General features: G+C 47.0%; 1 protein-coding gene across 1 annotated transcript in view; it reads right to left on the minus strand.

Annotated features, from left to right (window-relative positions):
- LOC115108117 (nuclear factor I/A) overlaps positions 1–25,012 on the minus strand; it is a 179,016-nt gene that overhangs the window by 54,302 nt on the left and 99,702 nt on the right. The window contains 1 exon segment of the mRNA XM_029632097.2: positions 138–200. Within this exon segment, the coding sequence (XP_029487957.2) occupies positions 138–200 (63 nt within the window).

Consider the following 25,012-nt stretch of genomic DNA (forward strand, 5'->3'; position numbering starts at 1 on the left):
CTGTGTACTGGTCATTTTAGTAGCACGATTGCAGAAAAAGCACTTCATAAATCAAATGTGCTATGATAGTACTAGTATACTACAGTAGTACTACAGTAGTTCTATAGTAGAGTACAACGTTGTCATTAGACTCTTACCGTTCTCAGGCTGGTCCTTGATGTCAGACTCACTCTGCTGGTTGGGACTGTCTGACTGGCCATCTAGAGAGAGAGAGAAGAGAGAGAGAGAGAGAGATACTGTAAGGGACTGGAGCAAAGGTTCTGACTACGTAACTTTCATGAAAGCCAAGATGGTAAATTTTTCGTCGACAATGAGATGCCATGGATATACACAAGGTAAGACAAGACTGCGAAACACGCAGAGTCCATGAAAAGACGCGGATAGGGTAAGATTCTTCGGTCGCAATACTCAATGCATTTTGTCACCATAGTACTGTGCATGTGAGTGCGGTCGGGGGATTGCCTACAGTCAGAGGGTTAACCCAACCCACCGGGTGTGTTCTGTGTGAGTGTGTGTGTGTGTGTGAATGAGTGTGCTCAGGTGAAACCCTAGCCCCCATGTCTCAAGCTCTGCGATCGATGCGGGTGTCTGTCCCCCCCCGGCCTACGCATCGACTGCACACTGGCACAGCCTGAGCCACACTGTAGGAGACTGCAACCGTAGCTATAGACAGACTGACTGACTGACAGGCCATGGGCTAAAGCTACTGTAGACTACTGGCTCGTCTGGTCTAGTGTGATGGGTCGATGCCCCTCCTCCTCGATGACATTGACTCTGCCTTCGTCTCATCGTACTCTACTGTGCTGTCCAGCCTGTGTCAGCGTCTTCACTGTCCTGACAGTGCACTACGCTGTCTGTGGGTGTTGTGTGGAAAGGTGTGGTGGCGTGGGGTGTCGGAGTGTTTTTCTGGGGCTTTAGACTGACATGTTTTCAGATGTGGTGTCGGTCAGAGGTGGGGAAGGAGTTGAGGAATTTGTGGTTGGGGAAAGGGAAGGGGGAATAAGGCTTCTGGAGAGAAAGCCCAGTGCGAGGATGTCACACTGTTGGCAAACACTCACTTATGGAAATTGGTCTGGCTGGAGAAACACTAAGAAGCCGATGCCTACCGCAACAACTCCATCCATGGCTCATAAAACCCATACATTTTACGGGCAATTCTTCTGCCCCGGCGCAAGGACGTCTAACACCGTCGTTAGCGGTGACAGCGACGGTGAGGGAAGTCACGTGTAAAAAGAGCCGTTCTTGGTGCCTAAGAAGTCCGCTCCTTATGTTTCGCCTCCCCTTTTTTTCCCCGATTCCCCCTTTTTTTAATTTTTTTTTTACTGCTGCCAAAAATGGCAGAGGAACATAACCTCTGGATGATTTAGCTGCTGCTGGGTTGTATCGATCCGACGGGCTGCAGATAAAATTGTTGGGAGTGGGAGAAATATTACCCATCTCCACTCTGGGAGTCGGGACTGAAGAGAGCCAAGCAGAGAGACAGAGAGCTATGACTCAAGGCCTGCTGGGCTGATAGGACGACGTGCCTGGTATTGCTGCTACACATAGGCTGGAAGGCTGATTCACTGAAACTAGTTTCCTTGTGTTCTACTGAAATAGGTACAAGATGTTTGCCAGAGTAGTGAAATAGTTGCAAGAGGAGGTACTTATCTTAACAAGGCTGAGATAAAATCGAACCAGGACCATGGTTTTTTGGCATAGAGTTTCATTTTCTCTCCCCCCCCCCGAAATGTTTTTCTGCTCTGTTGCTGGTGAGAGAAATCAGGCTGAGTGCGTTTTACACCAAATGTTTATCTCTAAAAACAAAGATTTTTCAGAGGCAAGTGTTACCAGACAAGCTGATTGACCCCTTTGATCTGTCGGGGGGAGAGTGTAAAAGGTCCATTTCCGAGGCAACCAATGACGCGGGGAACATACGTGACTGGAACGTCAAGAGGGGTGATGGGCAACGAAAGGCGGCAAAAACAGCGAAGGGAGGACAGAAAGTCAAAAGTGTTGCTTGAAATACTAAAACAAAACAAAAAAAGGAGAAAAGGAAAAAAAAAAAGAAAAAGGTTTTTGGCTGGTGGTTTCCCTCCACTCGCAAGACAAAGTAAACAATTTAGAGGGAACTTGTTTGCATTCTGCTCAGCGTTTGTGGTCTGCATCAACAGCTTAAAACAAAGGCAATCGGGAGGCCCGCGGAACAAAACGTCCCCCCAGCAACCGAACAGAGGCGGTTGAAAGAGGGGTGGGGTGGGGGTGGTTCGCCGGGGGCATGAGGCTAGTGGCTGGGTGCTGCCTGGTGTGGGTGGGGGAGGCACTTTCACACAGTCCACAGCCCCCCCCCCCCACCCTAGTCTACCCCGGCGCTCTCACGCGCCTTTCCCCCTCGCTAATTAAATATGCAAATGAGGCGTGAGACCCAGACTGTGTCTCACATCTGCATTTACCCCCTGTTGAGGGCCCTCAGAGCTGGGAGAAGGGGGGCGAAAAATCTGGCCGATTAAAACAAAAAAACACACTAAACAACAAACAACGGACCCCCCCCCACACACACACAAACAAGACCTATTCACACAGCCTCTATACAAGTCCCTTAACAAGTCGCTCTTTATCTTTCTCTCCCTCCGTCTGAAGGGAAGGAGGAGAGGACTAGAGCCAGGGGCCGTGTCTGGTATAGGGCTCTGACCACCTCCCACCCTTCACTACTACGTCTAAGAGCCCTGAAGGGGTGGGCACTTGATGGGGGGGACCGGTGGGGTACAGAAAGTAAAGAAAGCCAAAAGACCCCCCCCCCCCCACGCACCTCCTTCCAGTCCAGACAGAGGATGCACTACAGCCACCATAGATCAACGGCTGGATAAGAGAACGTTCATTATGGTTACGCCGTTATGAATATGCACTGTCATGGAATTTATCACCCCTCACTGGAGGCATTAATACATTGCAGGATTAGTGTCACAGCTCCTTCTACGGCGAGCCAATAACTTTCATACGACTAATTAACGGTCCGAGCTGTGTGAGGCTGTATTTTCACCATAGCAACCGACGTTTTTTTACAATGGAGTCATGAGAGAGAGAGAGAGAGAGAGAGTGAGAGAGAGAGAGAGGAAAGCCTGGGTCGTGTTCATTAGTGCACACCGTAGCAAAATGTTTTGTAACAGAAAACAAGCATTTCTGATTGGACACTCTCAGGTTGTCCATCCGTGTTTCAGTCCGTTTGCTACCTAATGAATACGACCTAGGGTCTAACTGTGGCTGCATACCGTTGGTTCTCTGTATGGTCTTTAACACGACCTGGCTAGACCAGTAACACTCTTAACCACCGAGCTGGTAAACTTTTACGAGCAGGCCCTCGTCTATTAAACGGACCAATGGGAGAGAGCAGATTACAGTAGAGTACGGTATACTACTACTAGAGTGGGAGTATATAGTGGTGTCTCGGGCCTGGAAGAGAGATGAGGAGAGCTGGGGGAATGTGCGTGTGTGTGTGTGTATGGAATGTCTTGATGGCTGGTAGTTGAATTAGTGAACGAGTTGACACACTAATTAGATCGTTAGGGGACGGCCTCGCGGCTGCATGTGTGCTGACTGCTCTACTGGTGCAGCTCTTTGCCTCAGACACACACATTCCCAGGTCATCCCTCTGTCTCGTCCCTCCCTCTCCTATCTCTCTCTGCTTCACTCTAGTCTCTTTCTGTCTGCACTCTCCCCGTCTTCTCCCAGATTTGTCTCTTTCCCTCGCTCCTTCGGCCTCCCCCGCTCCTTCGGCCTCTGTGTACCCTCTCTTTTTCCTCCCTCCATCCCACAGTTCTCTCCCTCTCTTCAGTCTCCCCCTCGTTCGCTCGCAGTCTCCAGTGTCTCTTTCTTACCTTCCCCCCTCTGAGCCTCGACTAAGAGGGGAACACCGCCTGGCCCGCTCAGCCCGCCCCAGCGGCCACTTCATTATGCATGCGCCAAACCCTCTGTACCTCTCCCGGGTCCCTCTCCCTCCCGCCGGCCCGCTTTCCCACCAAGTGCTCGTGCTGTAATCCAATTGTGTGTTAAAACCCTGCTTTCTAAAGGCCCTTTTGCACACTGAGCCCAGGAACACGCATGCCAATAAAAGAGGAGGCAGAAACTTCATTTAGAAATACAAACGGCCCTTTCTGTCCGCCATCAATGGAAGGTGAAGCCACAGGGATTGGCTTATTGTTTTCACAAGTATCGTCTCCTCTCGTCTCCCTCCCGAGCTTTTTTTTTTCTCCAACCCCTCTCGCCGAGTTGAGCGTCAAGCCCGGGCTTTGTTGAACGATTGTGGCCGGATTCGCCAAAACCTTCGGATTTAATTTGGCATTCCTGTAAGCCTCTCGTCCTCCATCCCTCCCTCCTCTCTCCATCACCCTGACACCCTCCCTTCCTCGGAATGAAATGGTACATGACCGGAGAGCCATTCCAGAACAATCCACCACCGGGACACTTGATGTGGGTTTTGTTATATAAACTGTAACACTGGTCCCAATCAACATGAAGATTAGCCGTGGGAAGTTTCAAGTAGCTACAGTACGTGAAAAAACGTAAGCGGCCATTTTGAATCGTTTCTCTGAAATCGGGCCCTGTAGGGTTAAACCTGAAGGCACGCTGAGGTCCTTTCAGTGCATGGTGTCAGCACACAGGCGCTACTCATACCTAGCCTGCGCCAGGGCAAAGTAGAAAAAGGAGAGAGCATATAGGGAGAGCTTGCCCGGGTGAGTTTGTTTCTGTCTGCGTTCCCTGTGTCCAGTGTTTGGCTAACCTCGACCTTCATTCAGGCTCCCTTACGTCACTCCATATTTAATAAGCTCAGTGTTTACATAGAACCCTTCTGCTTCTCATCTACGGCACAGCCTCAATCCCACTCCTGCGCGTGTGTGCGATTGCTAGCGTGTGTTTGATTGTACTGAATGTGTTATGTGTGTACATGGGTTGCGTTCCGCTGGCGAGTGTGCTATTTTGTGTTTTTTTGGGGGGGGCTGAGGAAGAGGGGACAAACGAGTGTAAAGTTACAGCCCGGGCGTTTGAGCGCGAGCGTGTGTGTGTGGAAATAAAAACACTGACCACCTTGGAGGAGTGTGGAAGAAGAACAAGGGCATAAAGGGTTCTGTTTTCCCGTCGGCCTGAAAACCGGCCCCGGAAAAAAAAAAAAAACGGGTTGTTCAGTAGGTCAACAACAAAAAAAAAAAGAGGGGAAAAAAGAAGCTTTCCAATTGGAAAAGTTCCAGGAGAACCTTGCCATTTCTAAAGATTTTCAAAACGTCTCTTACCCATTGAACATAGCCCAGGCATCAAGGGCTAATGTTTGGTTTGTCAATACTGTACAAGACATAATAACGTCTTTAATTATCGTCTTATCCAATATCCTGAACGTCAATAAGTTATGTTTGTGCCGTAACGCCCCTCCCAAACCACTAAAGAACACACTCCACTGTGTGTTACTGAGTGTGTGAAGGGCTGGTGAACTGTGTGTGTGTGTGTGTGTGTGTGTGTGTGTGTGTGTGTGTGTGTGTGTGTGTGTGTGTGTGTGCAAGGTTTGGACATAGGCATTAGGGAATGTCTCCAGTTGTCCTCTGTCTATTCTATTTGTTGCCGTTTCCACAAGTGAAGGAAGGTGTGTGTAGGTTCAGGTCGTTCACGGTTTGATCCCGGTTGCTGCTGCAGCCCTGGTAAAGCCGTAAGCACTCTGCTGCCTCTTCTCCAGTCTGCCTCCATTCCAGCCTGTCTTCACCTCAACAACTCTCCTTCGTCATCATCTATCATCTCCACCCCTCTCTTCACCCATCTCCACATTCATCTATACTCCCATCTACCCGATCCATCTCTACCTCTCCACATTCATCTATACTCCCATCTACCCGATCCATCTCTACCTCTCCACATTCATCTATACTTCCATCTACCCGATCCATCTCTACCTCTCCACATTCATCTATACTTCCATCTACCCGATCCATCTCTACCTCTCCACATTCATCTATACTCCCATCTACCCGATCCATCTCTACCTCTCCACATTCATCTATACTCCCATCTACCCGATCCATCTCTACCTCTCCACATTCATCTATACTCCCATCTACCCGATCCATCTCTACCTCTCCACATTCATCTATACTTCCATCTACCCGATCCATCTCTACCTCTCCACATTCATCTATACTTCCATCTACCCGATCCATCTCTACCTCTCCACATTCATCTATACTTCCATCTACCCGATCCAGCTCTACCTCTCCACATTCATCTATACTTCCATCTACCCGATCCAGCTCTACCTCTCCACATTCATCTATACTTCCATCTACCCGATCCAGCTCTACCTCTCCACATTCATCTATACTTCCATCTACCCGATCCATCTCTACCTCTCCACATTCATCTATACTTCCATCTACCCGATCCAGCTCTACCTCTCCACATTCATCTATACTTCCATCTACCCGATCCATCTCTACCTCTCCACATTCATCTATACTTCCATCTACCCGATCCAGCTCTACCTCTCCACATTCATCTATACTTCCATCTACCCGATCCAGCTCTATCTCTCCACATTCATCTATACTCCCATCTACCCGATCCATCTCTACCTCTCCACATTCATCTATACTTCAAACTACCCGATCCATCTCTACCTCTCCACATTCATCTCCACTTCCATCTACCCGATCTAGCTCACCTCCTCATAGGTGCTTCAGTGTTCTGGGTCTGCCCTCCTGGACACTGGCTTACAAAGGCCACCGGGCTCATTGGGGAAAGAAGGGAACAATGCAGTGAAGGAGGTAAAGAGAAGGGGAGTTAGGGAAGCCTGGAGGAGGAGGAGGGAGAGAGAGAGAGAGAGAGAGAGAGAGAGAGCGAGAGAGAGAGAGAGCGCTCCCTCCTAGCTGGCTCACTAGACCTCCCTGCTGCTCCAGAAGAAAACTGTGGGAAAAGTCAAACTCTGTGGCCCCGTAGGCTGGGCTATGTGGAATGAAGAAGGGGAGAGAGAGGGAAGATAGAGGGAGAAAGAGAGAGAGGACCTTGCTCACTCACTCCCTCCTTCCTCCTCTCCTCTGCTGTTATTCTGCCGTCGTTTCTAGGAAGAGGGTGGAAAAAGAAAGGGGGGAGGCCGAGGAGGAGAGACAAGTTCTTGGCCTTTTCCCAGCAAGGCAAAAAAATAAAAAACAGCAGTCCAATCCCAGCATTCTCTAGGGGTCTGGTGAAACATACAGCCCTGGGGCCGCTTTCAATTTACTCTCTCTCTCTCTCTGTGTCTAATCTTCTCTCTCCCCGTCTCTCTCCCTCTCTCTCTAAATAGCAGGACTGTGAGAGAAAAGTCGAAGCTGTCATGGATCTGATGTGCTCCGCGACCTCCCTTAGCCCTGATGGGGAGAAATAGAAAGATTGAGGAAGGGTCAACTGTGTATGAGAGCCAAGTGTGTGTGTGTGTGTGTGTGTGTGTGTGTGTGTGTGTGTGTGCGTTTTACATGCTAGGAGGACTGGTGGGTGAGAAGATAAGATAATAATGAAGCAGACACAAATAAAGCATTCTTAAAAAAAGATATCAAAACAAGCTAATGGCATGTGGTTAAATAAAGGTTCAATGAAATAAATAAAAAATAATGTACTGTGTGTACTGCTCTTTTCTTTAAATCGCAACCCCCCTCCCCACAAGATGTCCAGTGATCATAGTGATGGAAAAAGCGTTCAGTACCCCCCCCCTCGCTCAAAAACACTTCCTGTCTTTGTCTGACTCTATACACACACACTCGCTCTCGCTATGGTAACAACTAACAACTGGAGAAAGCTCAGGACAGGTACAATAGAGGCTGCTTTACAGCCCTACTTTCCACTGTCAAATTGGCTCTGCGCCCTCAACAAAAGTAGTGCACCGCTTTGGGAATAGAGTGCCATTTGGGACGCGGAAAATACTGTACACATGCTCCCTCAAATACGGTACACATTCTCCCTCAAATACGGTACACATTCTCCCTCAAATACGGTACACATTCTCCCTCAAATACGGTATACATTCTCCAACAAATACTGTACACATTCTCCCTCAAATACTGTACACATTCTCCCTCAAATACGGTACACATTGTCCCTCAAATACTGTACACATTCTCCCTCAAATACGGTACACATTCTCCCTCAAATACTGTACACATTCTCCCTCAAATACGGTACACATTCTCCCTCAAATACTGTACACATTCTCCCTCAAATACGGTACACATTCTCCCTCAAATACGGTACACATTCTCCCTCAAATACGGTACACATTCTCCCTCAAATACGGTACACATTCTCCCTCAAATACGGTATACATTCTCCAACAAATACTGTACACATTCTCCCTCAAATACTGTACACATTCTCCCTCAAATACGGTACACATTGTCCCTCAAATACTGTACACATTCTCCCTCAAATACGGTACACATTCTCCCTCAAATACGGTACCTATTCTCCCTCAAATACGGTACACATTCTCCCTCAAATACGGTACACATTCTCCCTCAAATACTGTACCCATTCTCCCTCAAATACTGTACACATTCTCCCTCAAATACGGTACACATTGTCCCTCAAATACTGTACACATTCTCCCTCAAATACGGTACACATTCTCCCTGACAGGTTCTAACAGCGTAGCTATCGTGAGCAGGAGAACGTCGACAAACACTTGAGATTTCACAGGCTCCTCTTGCTTGTCTGTCTCCCAAATGGCACCCTGTCCCCTAAATAGTGCACTGCTTGTGGCCAGGCCCTTGTGTTCCGGGTAAGAGAGGAGGAGAAGGCAGACATCTTGAACTTCTCCTCATGTCATCTTTTTCTACCCGACAGCAGCCTGGGACAGCAGGAGTTGTCGTCGGTCAGAGGGTGTACAGTATTGAATCAAAAAAAAAGTGTTGTCAGTTTGATTGTCATTTGCCAGAGATCTAATCTTGGTGAGTACTGGGGAGGTCTGCCCTTCTGTGACACAGGAAGAAAGCCGGGAGAGAATGTGTGTGTGTCTATGAGCTGTAATTCACTGTGGTCCCAGGGCCCAGCTGACAGGCTCCAGCTGCAGTGTCGAGGTACTGTGTGAGTGTGTGTGTGTGTGTGTGTGTGTGTGTGTGTGTGCTCAGAGCCTGTCAAAGGCGTCGTCACACCAGTCTCCTAAACAGCAGCGAGCCCATAGTGCCAAGTTAGAGCCCCCTCATTCCACCTCCGCCATTTTACAACTGCAGGGAACGACGTGCTGTCTGAGACCAGGAAGTGTCAGTCACCGCCTCTCTGCTCTCCTACCGAGGAGGTCATGGAAAACATGGTTGAGAGGGAGCAGCGGGATCTCTCTCTCGCTCTGAGACCATACCCACTCTCGTCTCTCGCTCCGAATTTCCCACCCAAAAATGTCCATTCTCCACACTGAGAAAAAAAAGATGGAGAGAAATTGAGGAGGGGTGTTGGGGTCTGAGGGGGGAACAAGACGGGGAATGATCACGCCACCCCGTCCTCCCCCGCGGTGATCTAATCAAATTTACTCCTTGAAACAAAAGGGGCGACTTTGCACACAAACAAGTCACTCTGGGCCAGATGAGTCAATACATGTGACCTGGGAAAATAAGCAGGAACAGGGGTCGTCGGGAGGGGAATGAGGAGCGACTGTACTGCCACCCTGGCAGGAACAACCGACACAAAACCAGAGCTCGCCTTGTGGGAAGGGAAGCCTCGACTTCTCTCCTCCCCTCCTCTCCTCTTTCACGCTCTTTGAAACAGTGGAAATAGAACATCTCCCTGCAGCACAAAGCAAAACAAAATACAAAAATGACAGGGCGAACTGCTTTGGCAGCCAACTTTTGCGCTGCCTACTTCTCCGCCTCCCCTCCCTCTCCATTTTCTCTCTCTCTGTTATGCTAGTGCACTCTCTCTCTCTCTATCTCTCTCTCTCTCTCTCGTAGAGAGAGTCCCTGGCTAGAGCTCCTGTCTGGAGCAGACTAGGGGAGGGAGGTTGGTGCCAGGGTTGAAAAACTGGGTGAGTGGCGATCTGCACCGCTCCACGGCAAACCCAGCCCAGCCGCTATCCTCTCCTCAACCCGCTAGGCTTCCTTCCCAGCATACAGTGGGGCTTTCACACATGGCCCGCAGCGAGGAGGGAAGGGAAACCCCCAGTCACTGCACACAACATGCCCAGCCTGGCCACTCCTGCTGGGTCTTCCCCCTGCCTACACACTGCCCCCACTACAGTCACTAGAGCCAGGGTTACCCACCCAAAACTCCTGGGCCCTGCCTGACTAACACACGCACAGACGCACGCACTCACACACCTCATTAAACACAGCTCTATGCAACAAATACTAACTGAATATGCCAATAAATATTATCAGATCGGGGGATATGTTTTGTGATATTATTGTTACAAAATAAAAACAATTTCAGTTCGACTGCCTCTTCCTTGAGAAGAATTTGTAATAAAACGTTTTTTATTTCCTATTTGAAATTTAAATAGCCTACCATGCCACATATAAATGACTTAACTTTATTATGAAATGTGCATTGTAAAACAATATATTCCTTATCAATTTTACAGACACTTTTTTATTTTCCTTTTAATGAAATGATATGATATATGGTATGATTTCAAAAGGCTGTCAATCTATATCGAGCCACCATTCATTTTCTTCTGCAGTTAATTTCAGAGAAATCATAAATTACCAATATTTACATTTATGGTACCTCGACTCTCCAACTCTATGCATTTCAATACACATATATATACTTCTTCTTAGAAAATGTGTGTGTGTATATATATATTGAGAGCTTTGAGAGTGCACTATATATATATATATATATATATATATATATATATATATAAATAATGCAAATATTGCAATACCAATAACCCTACAATACACTATACTGCATTTTGCACAGACAAGTACAAAATATGACTTTTGTTCACTATTGATCATAGCATGATCATCGGAACGTAAGTAATGCTCGCTAACGGATTTGCTACAACGGAGGAATTTGAGAGAAAACTTGAGGAAAACAGCCTGTAGAAAAAGGCTCACTAGTGGAGAGTATGCCAGTCCAATTGTCTGTCTGGCATATGCCCACCAGTGCGTAAGGATCAGGGCTTATGCCAACCAAGGCGCTGGGTTGGCATTTCCACCCTGGCAGACCCCTGTACTCGCAGCCAAATCGACAGCGAAAGAGAGAGGGAGAAAAGGAGATACATGCTTTTGTTCGGTTCTGAATGCTACATAAAAAAGACAAACAATTCGACGACTGGTGGCAATAATGCATTTTTTTGTGCCAGGTAGCCAAAACGTGGGGATTTCTTTTTATGTGCCCTCCCCCCTTCCTTAAACGTCACAGCAGAGTAGCCTGTTACAGGCGCACCCAAACTCTCCTCTTCGCCCCTCCCAACCGCCTCCATTTTGTGAACATCTGACTGCCTCCATTTTATGGCAGCCCTTTCCTCTAAGAATGGCACAAATACAGTGCTATCATCGATTGTCCAATATACAAAAACTGTCGCCCATACGCTTCACTCACAAATAAAATACTTGACGGAGATGAAAAGCATTGGCTTTGAATGAGTGCCATCGCTTGTCGAGCCGCCATTTTAAAGCGAGTCAGTCTCTCTCGCTCGTATTTTGTCTTCATTCTCCTTTCCTCTCTCAGTCGGTGTCTCTCTCTCTCATGCTTATCCTCAACGTAGCTGTTAAACCATCCTGCCAGGCAAAGCTATACTGAGAGAATCACGTTAGCGGCCTCCATTGTTGGATGACACAGAAGCAGCCGCTGCCAAGAAGTTTGCTGCCAAGTTCAACAACATTCAGATAAAAGACAGCAAGAGCTACAAAAAAAAAGAGGAAAAGGCACAAACACAGAACTCAGCAGAGCCCAGGACAGAATCTCCAGTGACAAAGATGGCCGACATGTCATGGTATTAGCTCTAACGTTTACCATTGATACACCCCTAACCCCCTTTACACCTAATGCCCTGGCAGCCATCTTAAAAGCTTTGGCAACCATTTTGAAAGTGCTCGTCCTCCTTTGAACAGTTGCCATTCTTCATGCCACATTTCCACAACAAAAGACGCAGTCGGAATTACCACTTCCGCTACCAAATACCGTGCGTTCACAAAAGACTTACTGTATGTTCCCAAACAAAAAGGTGAAAGAGACAGAAAAACAAGCGTTTTGTTTTCATTTGGAACAAAAAAGGAATCTTAAGACACTTTTGTGTTACAGAACTCTGACCCTTCCCCAGAACAAACCAGGCAACTGATAAATGTACAATTTCCTGTGCAACGAGATACATTCAGCTCTCTCCAACATAGAACATCGAAATCGATATGAATTTGAACTTACTACGGCATCACATGAAAGTCCCTTGAACAATAGGCCATTTAGATAAAGCTGTTCATCAAGCCACAAATAAAATAAACTACAGCTTGTGTTGCTTCCGTTATGTCCATTGGCACACAGTACCATTCACATTGGTGTGCTAGCTGTCAAGTGGTTCAAAATTCACATTATTTTCTGACAGAAACCAGGTTTCCATCCAACCTTTTCATGCGAGTAAAGTACATGTCGGATATTTTTTTTTCCGTCAAGACAGGCCCAATGGAAACTTTCCAAATGGCGACAAAACAAAATACGCTAGGCAAGGTGGGATCCGTTAGTGTCTGTCAAATGAATTATGCGAGAAATGGAGGTCGGAAACGCCGTCATATCGTAGTAATGGTATATTGTGTGGCCCTCCCACTATGATTCAGGAAACCATGCAGTTTATTAGGCTACAGATGAAATAAGTTATGCTGAACTTCACAGGGTGGTGAAAGTGCAAGGTGATGAGCACGATGCTGCTTTCCAATAAACATCTAGTCTTACTCCGGTGACATAATGATCGATGCTTGGCTTGTCTGTAATATTCTCATCATGTAGGCTATACACACACACATATATATACATACATATATATATATATATATACACACACACACACACACACACACACACACACACACACACACATACATACATACATACATACATATAGGCTGTATCTGCAAGCTGTTGGCTAGAGCGCACCTGCCATGACCAGACAGGGCAAATTCACAATATAACCCACAATTAAACCCACAATATAACCCGCAGTATAACCCACAGTATAACCCGCAGTATAACCCACAATATAACCCACAATATAACCCACAATTAAACCCACAATATAACCCACAATAGAAACCACAATATAACCCGCAGTATAACCCACAATATAACCCACAGTATAACCCACAATAGAACCCACAATAGAACCCACAATATAACCCATAGTATAACCCACAATATAACCCACAGGATAACCCACAATATAACCCGCAGTATAACCCACAATATAACCCACAGTATAACCCACAATATAACCCACAGTATAACCCATTGTGAAATGCTTTGTGCACTACATCATCACGCCCAGGCTTTAATCCGGCACAGGTCAGTTTGATGGAAACACATCTCTGGTGGGAAAATGCGACTCTTGTTTTTATTTCGATTTTAGAATATTTACATGAAAATCTGTCACCAGTTGGATAGAAACAGAAATAGTGCTGCAGGTTGTCACGTCAGCATTAGTCTTGATTGAAAGGCCCATATTAGGTGAAATGGCTCCGAGTCATGTACGTACACGCTTCATTTCTTGTTCCCCAACACGCCTGTGATGCTCAAATTACTCAAACGAGCAATTACTTTATGCTATAACACTAAATACATCATTCAGCAACATCACAGAGATCTCAAAGTCATCCGTCTTGCTGTGAGGAGAACATTACGATTGGGTTTAGTGTGTAGACTAGCCAGGTACACAGTCATTTCCAGTATAAATGTATTTATACTGCTTTGCTGGCAATTAATTAAATTGCCTATATGTCTATAGCACAGCATTAACACAGCCTACAGAAACTCATTTCCTTTAACTTGCCGGTATACAACATTCTAATTAAGCATGCCATAATTGTATTGTAATGCAATGTAACTTACAAATAAAATACTGATACAATTTGCATACAGTACTAATTATACCAAAACACTATTTTTAGACATACGGCAGCTTGTCCGTGGTATATAGTATAAAACGTCTGAAAACGGTCCATTAAACACAAATGTGACAGGCTGATTAGTAACCCTGGGAATGAAGTGGGATTAGGAGCTACCCCATGTGAACTAGGCAGCCATGGGTAGGTGATAAGAGGGAGTGTGTGTGTGTGTGTGTGTGTGTGGACCACAATAGGCAGGATCTAGAGAAGATACTCTCATTGTGCCCATCGCTGTTCCCTTTATCTAGGTAAGGGGGGGGTTCACCTATGGCCAGTCTTGGCACTCGGACTACTGCGGCAGTGGATCAATTAAGGGGAGCGTCCAGAATAATGGACGTTCAGGGGAAAGTGGATTAGGCCGGGATGGAACCTTGATGTGTGGGCGAGATATTGTGCTGGCGGAGTGAAGGACGCCGTGGGGCAGTGGCATGATGACATAAACCAGATTGAAATAGTTTGGAATGCGATTGATGAATTGCCGTATTGATTCGGTTCTGCCTCACTTACCATAATTATAGCACCGTAATGGATGGCGTTTCTGATGTCAGACGGGTTCTCTCCTCTCTTTTTGCTGCTTCCTCGCTCCCTCTCTGCCTCAACAGTAGGTGGAACACCCTCAAAGCTCATTTGAACGTCCCAGTTTGATGGTGGAAGCGTTTGAATTTCGAGAAGAGGGGGTCTTCTCCCCTCAACAACAACTAGTGATAAATGCTAAACATGCCTTGTCTGGTCTTAGTCTGGGAAATTAAATAATGCTTTTCATCCGATGCCACAATAGTCCCCTTCCCCCATGTTCCCCCCTGCCTTCCCTACCCTCTTCAGTCTGTCTGGAGTGTCTCTTTGCAGGGCCGGCTCTGATCCCTTGAAGAATGCCAGCGAGGGGAGCCGATATCACCTCTGCAGAGACACAAAGTGCCGACTTTCAGCTGGAGAGAAGTGGAGCCCTCGCTACTCCCCCTCCTACTTCCCTCCTGGCCCCCCAGTCATTGATAAGTAGAAAACGGCCTAGAACAAGATTCCTCAGGCCCAGACAATGGGCTTCCTGTGAGGCTACAGTTACCCCGGGAGGGGAGACAGGGAGAAGGAGGAGAGGAGGGGAAAGGGCATGAAGACGACAGGGAGGGATAGAGAGAGAACGAGAGGGAACAAAAGAGAAGAGCAGACAGTGCTTGTGTGGTAACTAACTGGGCAAGCTACTACTTGATACTGTTCGAAGGTTCAAAACCTTTGTCTGCGCTCCGTCTGGGGTAGGCCCGTGAAAGAGAATCAAGCATAAACTCACAACAAATGAACCCGAACAGTGAGACTTCTTGTAGGTAACCTACCACTATTCTGTCCCATCGTGTGACCACCTGTAATCAGGAAATTAATCAAGCTGTGTGGCAAACTCAGTCCCACCAACGTTTCTGACAAGGGATTGCAAAATTATATCTTAACTGTATATGAATAGAACAGACACCAAAGAGCTGCAGCTTATAAGACTCAGTTCCACTGCTATATCATGTAGGCTATAGTCCATCTATACAGACATGATATATACCGCAGGGTCTCCGTAAACTAACCCAGCTACGTTTCCATTCAGCAGGAAAGACTAAGGTGGATTTTTCCTCTGTTGTTGTTGAGGTGGAGTACTCTCAGGTGGGAGGCCAGGTGTGTGGGAGCGTGTCTGTTTTGACATCTCCTCCCATGGAGAGGAGAGCCCTGTGCTGGTGAGGAGAGGAGAGGAGTGCGATCGATAGGGCAGCCAGGGGAGGGTGGGAGGGCCCTGTCTCTGGTTACCCCCCGTGGCCTCCCCCCAAGGGGCACCCGTCTGAAGAGCTGCCCTGACCACCCACACACACACACACACACACGTCCAGCCCAACGATGACGAGGCTTAACAACATGCCAACGCAGAGCGATTCCCTACTAAATCCCGACTAGAGCTTTTTCTGGGCAGCAATCGTGGTGATTGGAATTGCTTAAAAATGTGAATTTTCATATGGGTTTGACATATTTGTGTCGCATACAGCTTCTTTTTTACGGTAGCAATTTGTACGTTTAACTGTAATTTGTCCGAGAGCAGTCAGCATTCATGGTCACACATCCAAGTGGTGATAAAGTTGACACCGACAGTGAGGGAGAAAATACATTTTAAAAACGTAGCCTCATGCTTGAGTTCACACCACAAAACAAACAAACACACAACAGACACTACGAGAATCGATGTCACAGTGGAAATAGTCATTTAATTGTAAATGTCGGAGAGAGTGGGCCTTGGATGTACTAACAGCAGATATATACATAAGTGTGTATTGGGCCGGGGCCACGCTTTGTGAGCTGTGGACAATGTCAGGCAGCAGCATCGACCGGCGAATCAATCCCTGCTGGGGGGAAATTGAGAGGGGAGCTGCAGTAGCGCAGGCTAGGTTTTCTAGGCACTAGCCTTGCTTTCTCTTCACCGGACTGCCCTGTGAGGCTGCCAACCGGGCACCCCCGCGCTCTTTTCTTTTCTTACTTCCCGACTCACTCTCATTACGTTGGTACCCTCTCGTTTATTTCTCTCCCCCTTTTCTTTTTCTCGTTCACCATCTCTCCTTTTCTCATGTTCACGCACTCTCTCTCTGTCAGTCCGTAGCACAGTATGGGACATGGCATGGGGCGCTCTCCTCTCTGTCAGGATTCAGTCAGGATGTCTGCCTCAGATAATACAGGAATGAGCACATAGGCACTCACAGCACTGGAATGGAAGACACACACACACACACACACTGTTACGCACACGGAGTTCCGTGTTTTGAAAACCCTTCATGTTTTCTCCTGTTTATCTTATCTGACCTCACTCTAATCGTGTTTATACTTGGTCCTTTGTAGCTCGGTTGGTACAGCATGATGCTTGCCCCGCCAGGGTAGTGGGTTCGTGGAGATTCAAGGGAGATTCTCCATTTAGCTTCTTTGTTTGTATATGTGTCCAGGAAACTGGCCCATAATGCATTGCTTTGGGCACTGGACTTTGAGGGTGTTCCAGGGTGGGCGCACTCTGTCTCCAGGATGGATTACGCACCTGTCATGAAGGCCCCCCTTCCTCCCTGCCACTTTACCAAAAATATCCTCAAATCGGCCTTCCTCTCCCAGCCTGCTACTCTCCGGAGAGAGGCATCGCATCAGGTCATTTATCACCCGCCATTTCCCGCAGTAATCTATTAGTCTTCCAAGTGGGCGGACCTGAATCCTGTACTCTGGCCCTGGCACTACCTGTTACAGATGACCACCCGCCTGTCGGTCTGTCCGCTCTACCCGTCTGCCTGCCTGCCTTTTCCTGGAAATCCTCTCTCACGCATTTCCCCTTTTTTTCCCCCCTTAGGACCCGCTCTCACGCTCTCTCTCTCTCTCTGGAATACCTCAGACGAGAGGCAGGCACAGCAGAGATGCCTGTTCAACCTCTTCGAAATCATGTCTAAAAGAGAGTGGCGTTCTGTGATAATTCCACCTTAGAACTGGACTCTGCTCACTAACAGTCAAGTTCCGTCTGATACGTTGTACCCTGATGCAAATTGTATGAAAATACTGATATTACAGTGTCAATGGCAAAATACTTGTGTTTTTTTTTATAACGCAATAGACCTACAATGCTATTTTATATTGTAGATTTTACTTATAAGCATATCGGTATCATTGTTTTGTTTGTTGGTGAAACAATGGGAAACAAATTTGCATTCAAGCACACACACACACCGAAGACAAAGCCCGGGCAGCAATGCCAATGTTTGTGCCCCTCGAGTGCCACTGGGGTTTGCCTGTTCCCAGGGTTGTCAGGCAGCCCAGTGCCCAGGGCCTGCGGCTGGGAGGAGAGGAGGGGGGCACGGGGAGGAGGGAGCAGGGCCAGAGGGTGGGCGCGGGGTGGGTAGCGACGAGAGGGGGGGTGGAGGAGTTAGCAGAGCTCGCCCTAAGACACAAAACATCTCCAAAGTCAGGTGATAGGAAAAAAGGACCGCACAAAATGTCTCTGGTAATAAAGAACCAGCGATGAGTGAGGGACAGAGATGAGAAAGAAAAGAGAGAGACCACCACCCACCACCCAAATGGGCACAAAGAAAAATGTGTATGAGAGTATGCGTGCGCCAATGTGTATGTCTGCTTGTTTGTGAGAAAGAGTGTGTGTCTGAGAGGGAGTAGAAGGGAGCTGAAAGGGGGCACTGTTTCCCGCTCCGTCTCCCCGGCCCTGCACACAGCCTGTCTCACTTCAAACAAAGCTATTGGCAGGAGAGAGAAAAGGCAGGCCGCTGCCACCGCCGTTTTTCCAGGGCCGCCCGACGTTCAAAGCCCGCGTGAAAGAGGGGCAGCAGCAGTAGTTGTCTGGAGGCTACAGAGAGAGAGAGAGAGAGAGAGAGAGAGAGAGAGAGAGAGAGAGAGAGAGAAAGAGAGAGAGAAAGAGCCCGGGCTGGCATACTTGGCTGGCGCTGTGGCCAGGTGGTCTGGGCACACTGGCAAAGACACTGGCACAACAACCTACCCAGATGGCTCCCCGGGCCCTTCTTTTTTTTTAGGTGCCGTTCTCTCGCTTTCTTTCTCTCCCTCTCGTCTGGTCTTATTCTCCCTCTCTCTTTATCTGGTTTCGCTCTCTCCCTTAGTCTCTCTTCCCTCTCACCAAAAAATGTGCACGTGCACGTGTGGACATATGCCCTCCTGGGGGGGGAAGAAAAAAAAAAAGAAATCCCTGTCCTTGTGATTGAATCAATGATTGAGATTTGCTCCTGGGCTAAGGGGTGGCGGGCTCTGCAGGGGCAAGATGAGCCCGGGTCCTCCCAGAGACGGGCATGCGCAGGGAGACGGGCATAGAGGGTTGCCAGCTGCGCCAGGCTGCCTTTGTGGAGCCAGCCATGCCCACTGCGCCCACTGCTACGACAGTGGGTATGGGAGAGGGAGACACCATCTCTATGCCACTCCCTACCTATACACCCCCCACACACACACATATTTAACCCACAACATACAGATACTGTATCCTAGTGTACTCTAATAAAGAATGGCTCTGATCTGTATCATCAAAACACTATTATAATCTACAGTGGTAGAAGGAGCAGAGAAAGAGCAGGGAGACATTGTTGTGAATTCCCTGCCGCTGTGCTCTGGGTAGCTGGGGGCCTGCAGTGGGCTTCTGTGGCTGTGTGCAACGCTCCCCGAACATATGGAGGAGGATCCGCCAAGCCCCGCTTCACAGCTGTCTGCTCTGCGCCCCCACCTCCCTCCTCATGCACTGCTGGCTGGCTGGCTGGCTGTACACACACACACACACACACACACACACACACACACACACACACACACACACACACACACACACACACACACACACACACACACACACACACCTGTGCACTGACACACACACACACAACTGTGCACTGACACACAGACAAAGATGCAATTGTACACAAAAACAAATCAATAAACGCACACACACACATGGCTATGCATGGAGAAAAATCACCCTCCCAACTGTACAAGGACATGGCCCCACCCACATTAGTATACCTTAGCTGTAAAAAAAATAAATGGGAACGCTAAAAAACGCTTGCAAAACCACATGTGAAAGGCATCTATCAGCAGAGCTTCATATTCAACTGAAACACCACCAAACATGCATCAAAAATCTATTATTTCATGCAACATTTTGACAGACATGTAATGAATCGTGCTTTTGTGCGGTCGCCTTGAAAAATAGAACAACTTAATAGGTTACGCTAACAAAGGCTAAGCTAACGGTGTTCAGATATCCCTCTCAATCCACCCTGTTACGCAGCAAAACAACATACAGTAAACTGTATACAGTATCACACTCTGAAGAAGACGAAATACAATTGAAACGTGTAAGTGTGACATTGTCTTTTTAATCTTTCTTGTGGACATGCCATCGTGAAGACATTTTCATTCAGATTTATCTGAATTACTTTCGCCATAGAATTGACAACAACAACAAAAATAATCTTTCAAGCATCGACAATACGGAAAATCTATTTTCAATGCAAACAGAATAACCAGAATAATAACCAGAATAATAACCAGATTACTAACAAGAATAATAACCAGAATAATAATCTGAATAATAACCAGAATAATAGCCAGAATAATAACAAGGATAACAAGAATAATAGCCAGAATAATAACCCAGATAATGACCGGGATAATAACCGGGATAATACCCGGAATAACCAGAATAAACAGAATGATAACCATAATAATAACAGTAATAACCAGAACAACAACCAGAATAACCAGAATAATAACCAGAATAGTAACCGGAATAATAACCAGAATAACCAGATTAATCACCAGAACAATAACCGGAACAATAACGGAATAATAACTAGAACAATACCCAGAATAATAACCAGAATACCCGAGATAATAACCAGAATAATAACCCAAATAATAACTGGAATAATAACCATAATGATAACCGGATTAATAACTAGAATAATAACCGGAATAACAACCAGAATAACCAGAATAATAACCAGCATAATAACCAGAATAATAACTTGAATAATAACTTGAATAACAACCGGAATAACAACCAGAATACCCAGAATAATAACCGGAATAATAACCAGAATAACCAGATGAACAACTGGAATAATAACCGGAATAATAACCAGAACAACCAGAATAATAACTAGAATAATAACTAGAGTAATAACCAGAATAATAACCAGAATAATAACTGGATTAATAACCTGAATAACCAGCTCCAGCCTAAGAGTTAACCAAGGCTCCCCCCATGTCCCCTCCCCAACGGTCGGCCCGGTTCCGCTCGGCTCTACCTAGCCCCCCGTTCGTTGGTCCAGTGGCGAGCCCCCCCCCGAGGTACTCTACAATGTGGCATTATTACGCAATCATTATGTTCTTTTACACAGCAGAATCGTGCTACTCTGTGAGAGGCCCCTTTCTTATGGTGATCAGCGTGCCCAAAATGTTTCCTCGTGTTAGTTACCCACTCGCGGCCATGCCAGCCCAGAATTCATCACACCACAACCAATTATGGCCCGGGAATGATTAGGGGGGGAGGGGCAACGATTGGAGGGATTCATCGATAAATGTGAAGCTGGGAGGGAGTGGAATGTTGGTGTGTGTGTGTGTGTGTGTTAATGAGGAGAGAAAGTGATGAGAGGGGTAAAGAAAGAGGGGGTCAAGCTGCATCCCAAACACTCGAGGGGGGGTGGGGGGCCTTGACGCCCCCCTCTGCCCATCTCCCTCCCTGCGAGTGACCCAGAGCCACTCCATGGTGTGAATAGACGGCCGGGGTCTTTCAGCCCTCTCACAATGTTTGGACATTTTCCTTTGTCCACTACACTTATCCCTCTTTCAGCCGGCCTCCATATAATATCCCTTAGAGCGGGCGTCTTGTGAATGGAGATAATCTCCTCCACACTTCCACACACAGACACAATTTACAGTAGAGTAGGGGACTGGGAGACTGGGGACCACTGCCCCCTTGCAAACGCTCTCTCACTCTCTTTCTGTAACCTATGACCATGAACAGATGTCTTGCTTTGCTCTGTGGCCCTAGTTGGTTTGCTGTGGGTAAAGTCTATACTAGACAAACATTTGTGAGAGCTAACTCCGCCCTATAGCAGCCTATAGAAATGTAGATGGCTGTTAGGTGTTACACACAGGTGGTTCATTGAGTGTCATTCAGTGTCCTTCAGATTTGAGAGTCAAGAGGATGGGTTTGGGTTGGAGGTGGGGGGGTTAGGAATAGGGGGGGGGGGGGTGAGAGAGGTGTTGGAGAGAGATGAGGAGTTGTCCTTTAGAGAAGGAAAAATGCCTAAGGTAGTCATGATTGGCCAGATCATTTATCCAAAGCAGGACACAAAGTACACTGTATATTTAGATGAAATACCTCTGCTATGAATTTTCTCTTTTGAGTTGATCATAATGATAGAATCATTTCCAACTATCAATGTAGAGAAAAGACTTCCGTAAAATATATATCGATCGGGGTGTTTGCTTGTTTAGAAAAGGAAACCACTAATACCCTTTATGATATCAGATTGCATTTGTTTTGTGTTTTCTACGGTTTGCTTCCTGGTGCACCAGAAACGCCTCAATTACTCAAATCCTGTCTCCAAAACACTATCTATCCCTCAGATCATTTTCACTTCTGTGAAATCCTCTGGTAACCCCCCACCCTCCTTCTGATTCCCCCCAGGCCTAGCTAGCTTGAAGAAAATTATTTAAACCCACCACCCTTCTAAGGTTTCAATTTGGCATTGTCCCCCCCAACAAGAAAAAAGCAGAACATCGGCACATCGGCAGTCGGTTCTGAAGTTTCCCGGCTGCAGCAACAAACAGGGTGGAGGGAAATCGCATTCGGTCGGCTAAGTGGAACCACATCAAACAAGAACGATGTTAATCCTGTCTGAATTGAGAACGCTAGCTGCCGTCCCTCTTTCCTATTAATAGTAGAGTTGGAGAGGAAGGAACATTATGGATTTCATTTATTTATTGTGTCAAACGTATTAAGACGTGCGAGCGGGATCGAGGTCCCTCTTGGAACATTAAAACAAAAAATTAAAATCCTTCCCTTTTTTTTCTTCTGATAACCTATTTACATATATGGAAATGTTGCTTTTCACCCACCATCCAACCTCCTCATTTTCACGCATGAAAGGTGCATTAACAAGCACTGTGGGAAAGAAATGAGTGTATAATGTATATAAAAAAACTATATTTGCCATTTTGGCCTGTCTGATGTTGTTAATCTATTGGTGTATTAGCTGTAGTATTATATGGAGCAGAAGGGAAAGAATCCTCTGTTTTATTATTAAGAAATAAGGCCCAAGGGAGTGTGGTAGATGGCCAATAAACCACGGCTAAGGGCTGTTCTTAGGCACAACGCAACCCTAAGCCGTGGTATATTGGTCATATACAGTCCCACACCCCGAGGTGACGTATTGCTATTATAAGCAGGTTACCAACGTAATTCGAACAGTAAACAAGTAGTTTTGCATCATACCCGTGGTATATTGTCTCAAATACCATTGGCTTTCAGCCAATCAGCATCCAGGGCTTGAACAACCTGGTTTATAATACGTTTTAATAATGTATATATCAAAAGTATAGTATACTACTGTGGTCAGTAATAAGTGCCAAGATACCAAGCAACTGTACAGGGGCGAATGGGCTAGATTAGATCGGTGCTTTCCACTGGCACAAGTCTGTGTGTGTGTGTGTGTGTGTGTGTGTGTGCGCATCTTTGTGTGTGGGGATGGAAAGTGGCTGTGGGATGCAGTGGTGGTTGGAAGCACCATTATATTCCCTCTCTCTCTGCCAGAGACGGGCATGGCATCCCTCCACGCCATGCCACTGTGACTAGCGACAACGGAACCCGATCACAACAGCCAGCGACCGGTCCTGGGTCGACATACACCTAGCTGGCTGAGCCTAAATACAGATGTCCGACAATTGTTTTCAAGAGAATCTACTCACGCTCGCATACGCCGAATGTCTATATCCGGGTAGCATCGGGTCTATAGGGACCAACATCACATGAGCACGAGCACTCAGTGTGCACAGGGAACAGCGAAGGCGTCATCCCAAAAAAAGGCAGACATTTGATGAATATAAAATGTTAATATCTTCGGCTGTGAGTAATGATATTTTCTGGGGGGGGGGGGGCTCAGTTACAATTATTTGAATAATTCGGTGAATGTTTAGTGCACAAAAATGATGGCTAACGTGTCTTATAAGGAATGTTCAAATCTAACTTTTCTATGTGGCTGTGTTTGGAAATAGTCTTTCTGTGGTCAGTTAGACTGCAGTACTGAAACAAAACTGTAGGAGCAGTCGAAACCACGCTCCTCGACCCATTGGGTTCAACGCTCTCCTAAATGGAATGAGACTCCAACCTTGGTGCTAGCAGGAACCCTAACCCACCCTCACACCTCCCCACATGTCCAGTTCTCTTCCTCTGACCACAGGTCCCATGGACCACAGTGTCACAACGGGTTAGAGTAGAGGGGCGAGCATTTAATCCCACAGCCTTGCATTAATCAGCGGCACGCCACTCTTTACGTTTGCGGCAGAGCGCTAAAAAGAGAGAGACACTTTCCCCCTTTGCCAAAACCAATATAAACACATGCTATTACTGTGATTATCTGAAAACCGCTGCCTCCCTCCCTTTCTCTCTCTCTCTCTCGCGCTCTCTCTCTCTCTCTCTCCCTCCCTCTCTCTCGTTTGCTCGCTCAGTGCTGTGGCTTATTGTGATACGGGGGGCTGCTATTACTGACAAGCCTCTACATATGTTTCTAATTTCTGTGAAGGATTTTAATTCCTAACAGCAGTTTACAGATCTCTCATTACCAAACTATGCTGGGAAGGGGAAAACAGCAACAATAAAAAGAAGTAAAGACAAGGGGAGGGAAGAAAAATGCCTCGCAGGCCTCATCAGCCACAAGAGCCTTCTCCTTTCTCTCCTCGCGGCCGCCGCGCCCTCGCTGCTAACACGAGCCCCACTCAGAGCTGACTAGGAGGTCAGGGGTCAGCTAAGAGAGCTGGGCTAGGGAGTGGGGAACCTGGCCAGGGGTTTAGCATTGTGTGGGATTGTGTGTGTGTTGAAATGTTTGCGCGAGTGTGTGCGCCTTGTAACGTTGGTGCAAGTGTGGGAGAGAGTGTGTTTGAGGAGGGGCGATGGTCACGGAGATAGGGAGGCTGCTCAGTGTGTGTGAATGCATGCTTGTGTGTGTGTCAGTCTTTGACTGTATGTGTGTATATACAAAGTTGTGGTGAGTGCCGTTGTGCGCTGAGTAGCCACATCCCCCCCCCCCAACCCCTCCACACCATTAACAGCAGTGGTCAAAACCTGGCTTTAGCTGCTACAGTCATTACCCTGTCTGCCCCTGACCAGATAAATCACACGACACTCGGATCCTCCTCTCTGCTTAATTGGAGCCACTCCC

This window comes from Oncorhynchus nerka, linkage group LG24, assembly GCF_034236695.1.
Source record: "Oncorhynchus nerka isolate Pitt River linkage group LG24, Oner_Uvic_2.0, whole genome shotgun sequence".
In the NCBI taxonomy this organism is placed as follows: domain Eukaryota; kingdom Metazoa; phylum Chordata; class Actinopteri; order Salmoniformes; family Salmonidae; genus Oncorhynchus; species Oncorhynchus nerka.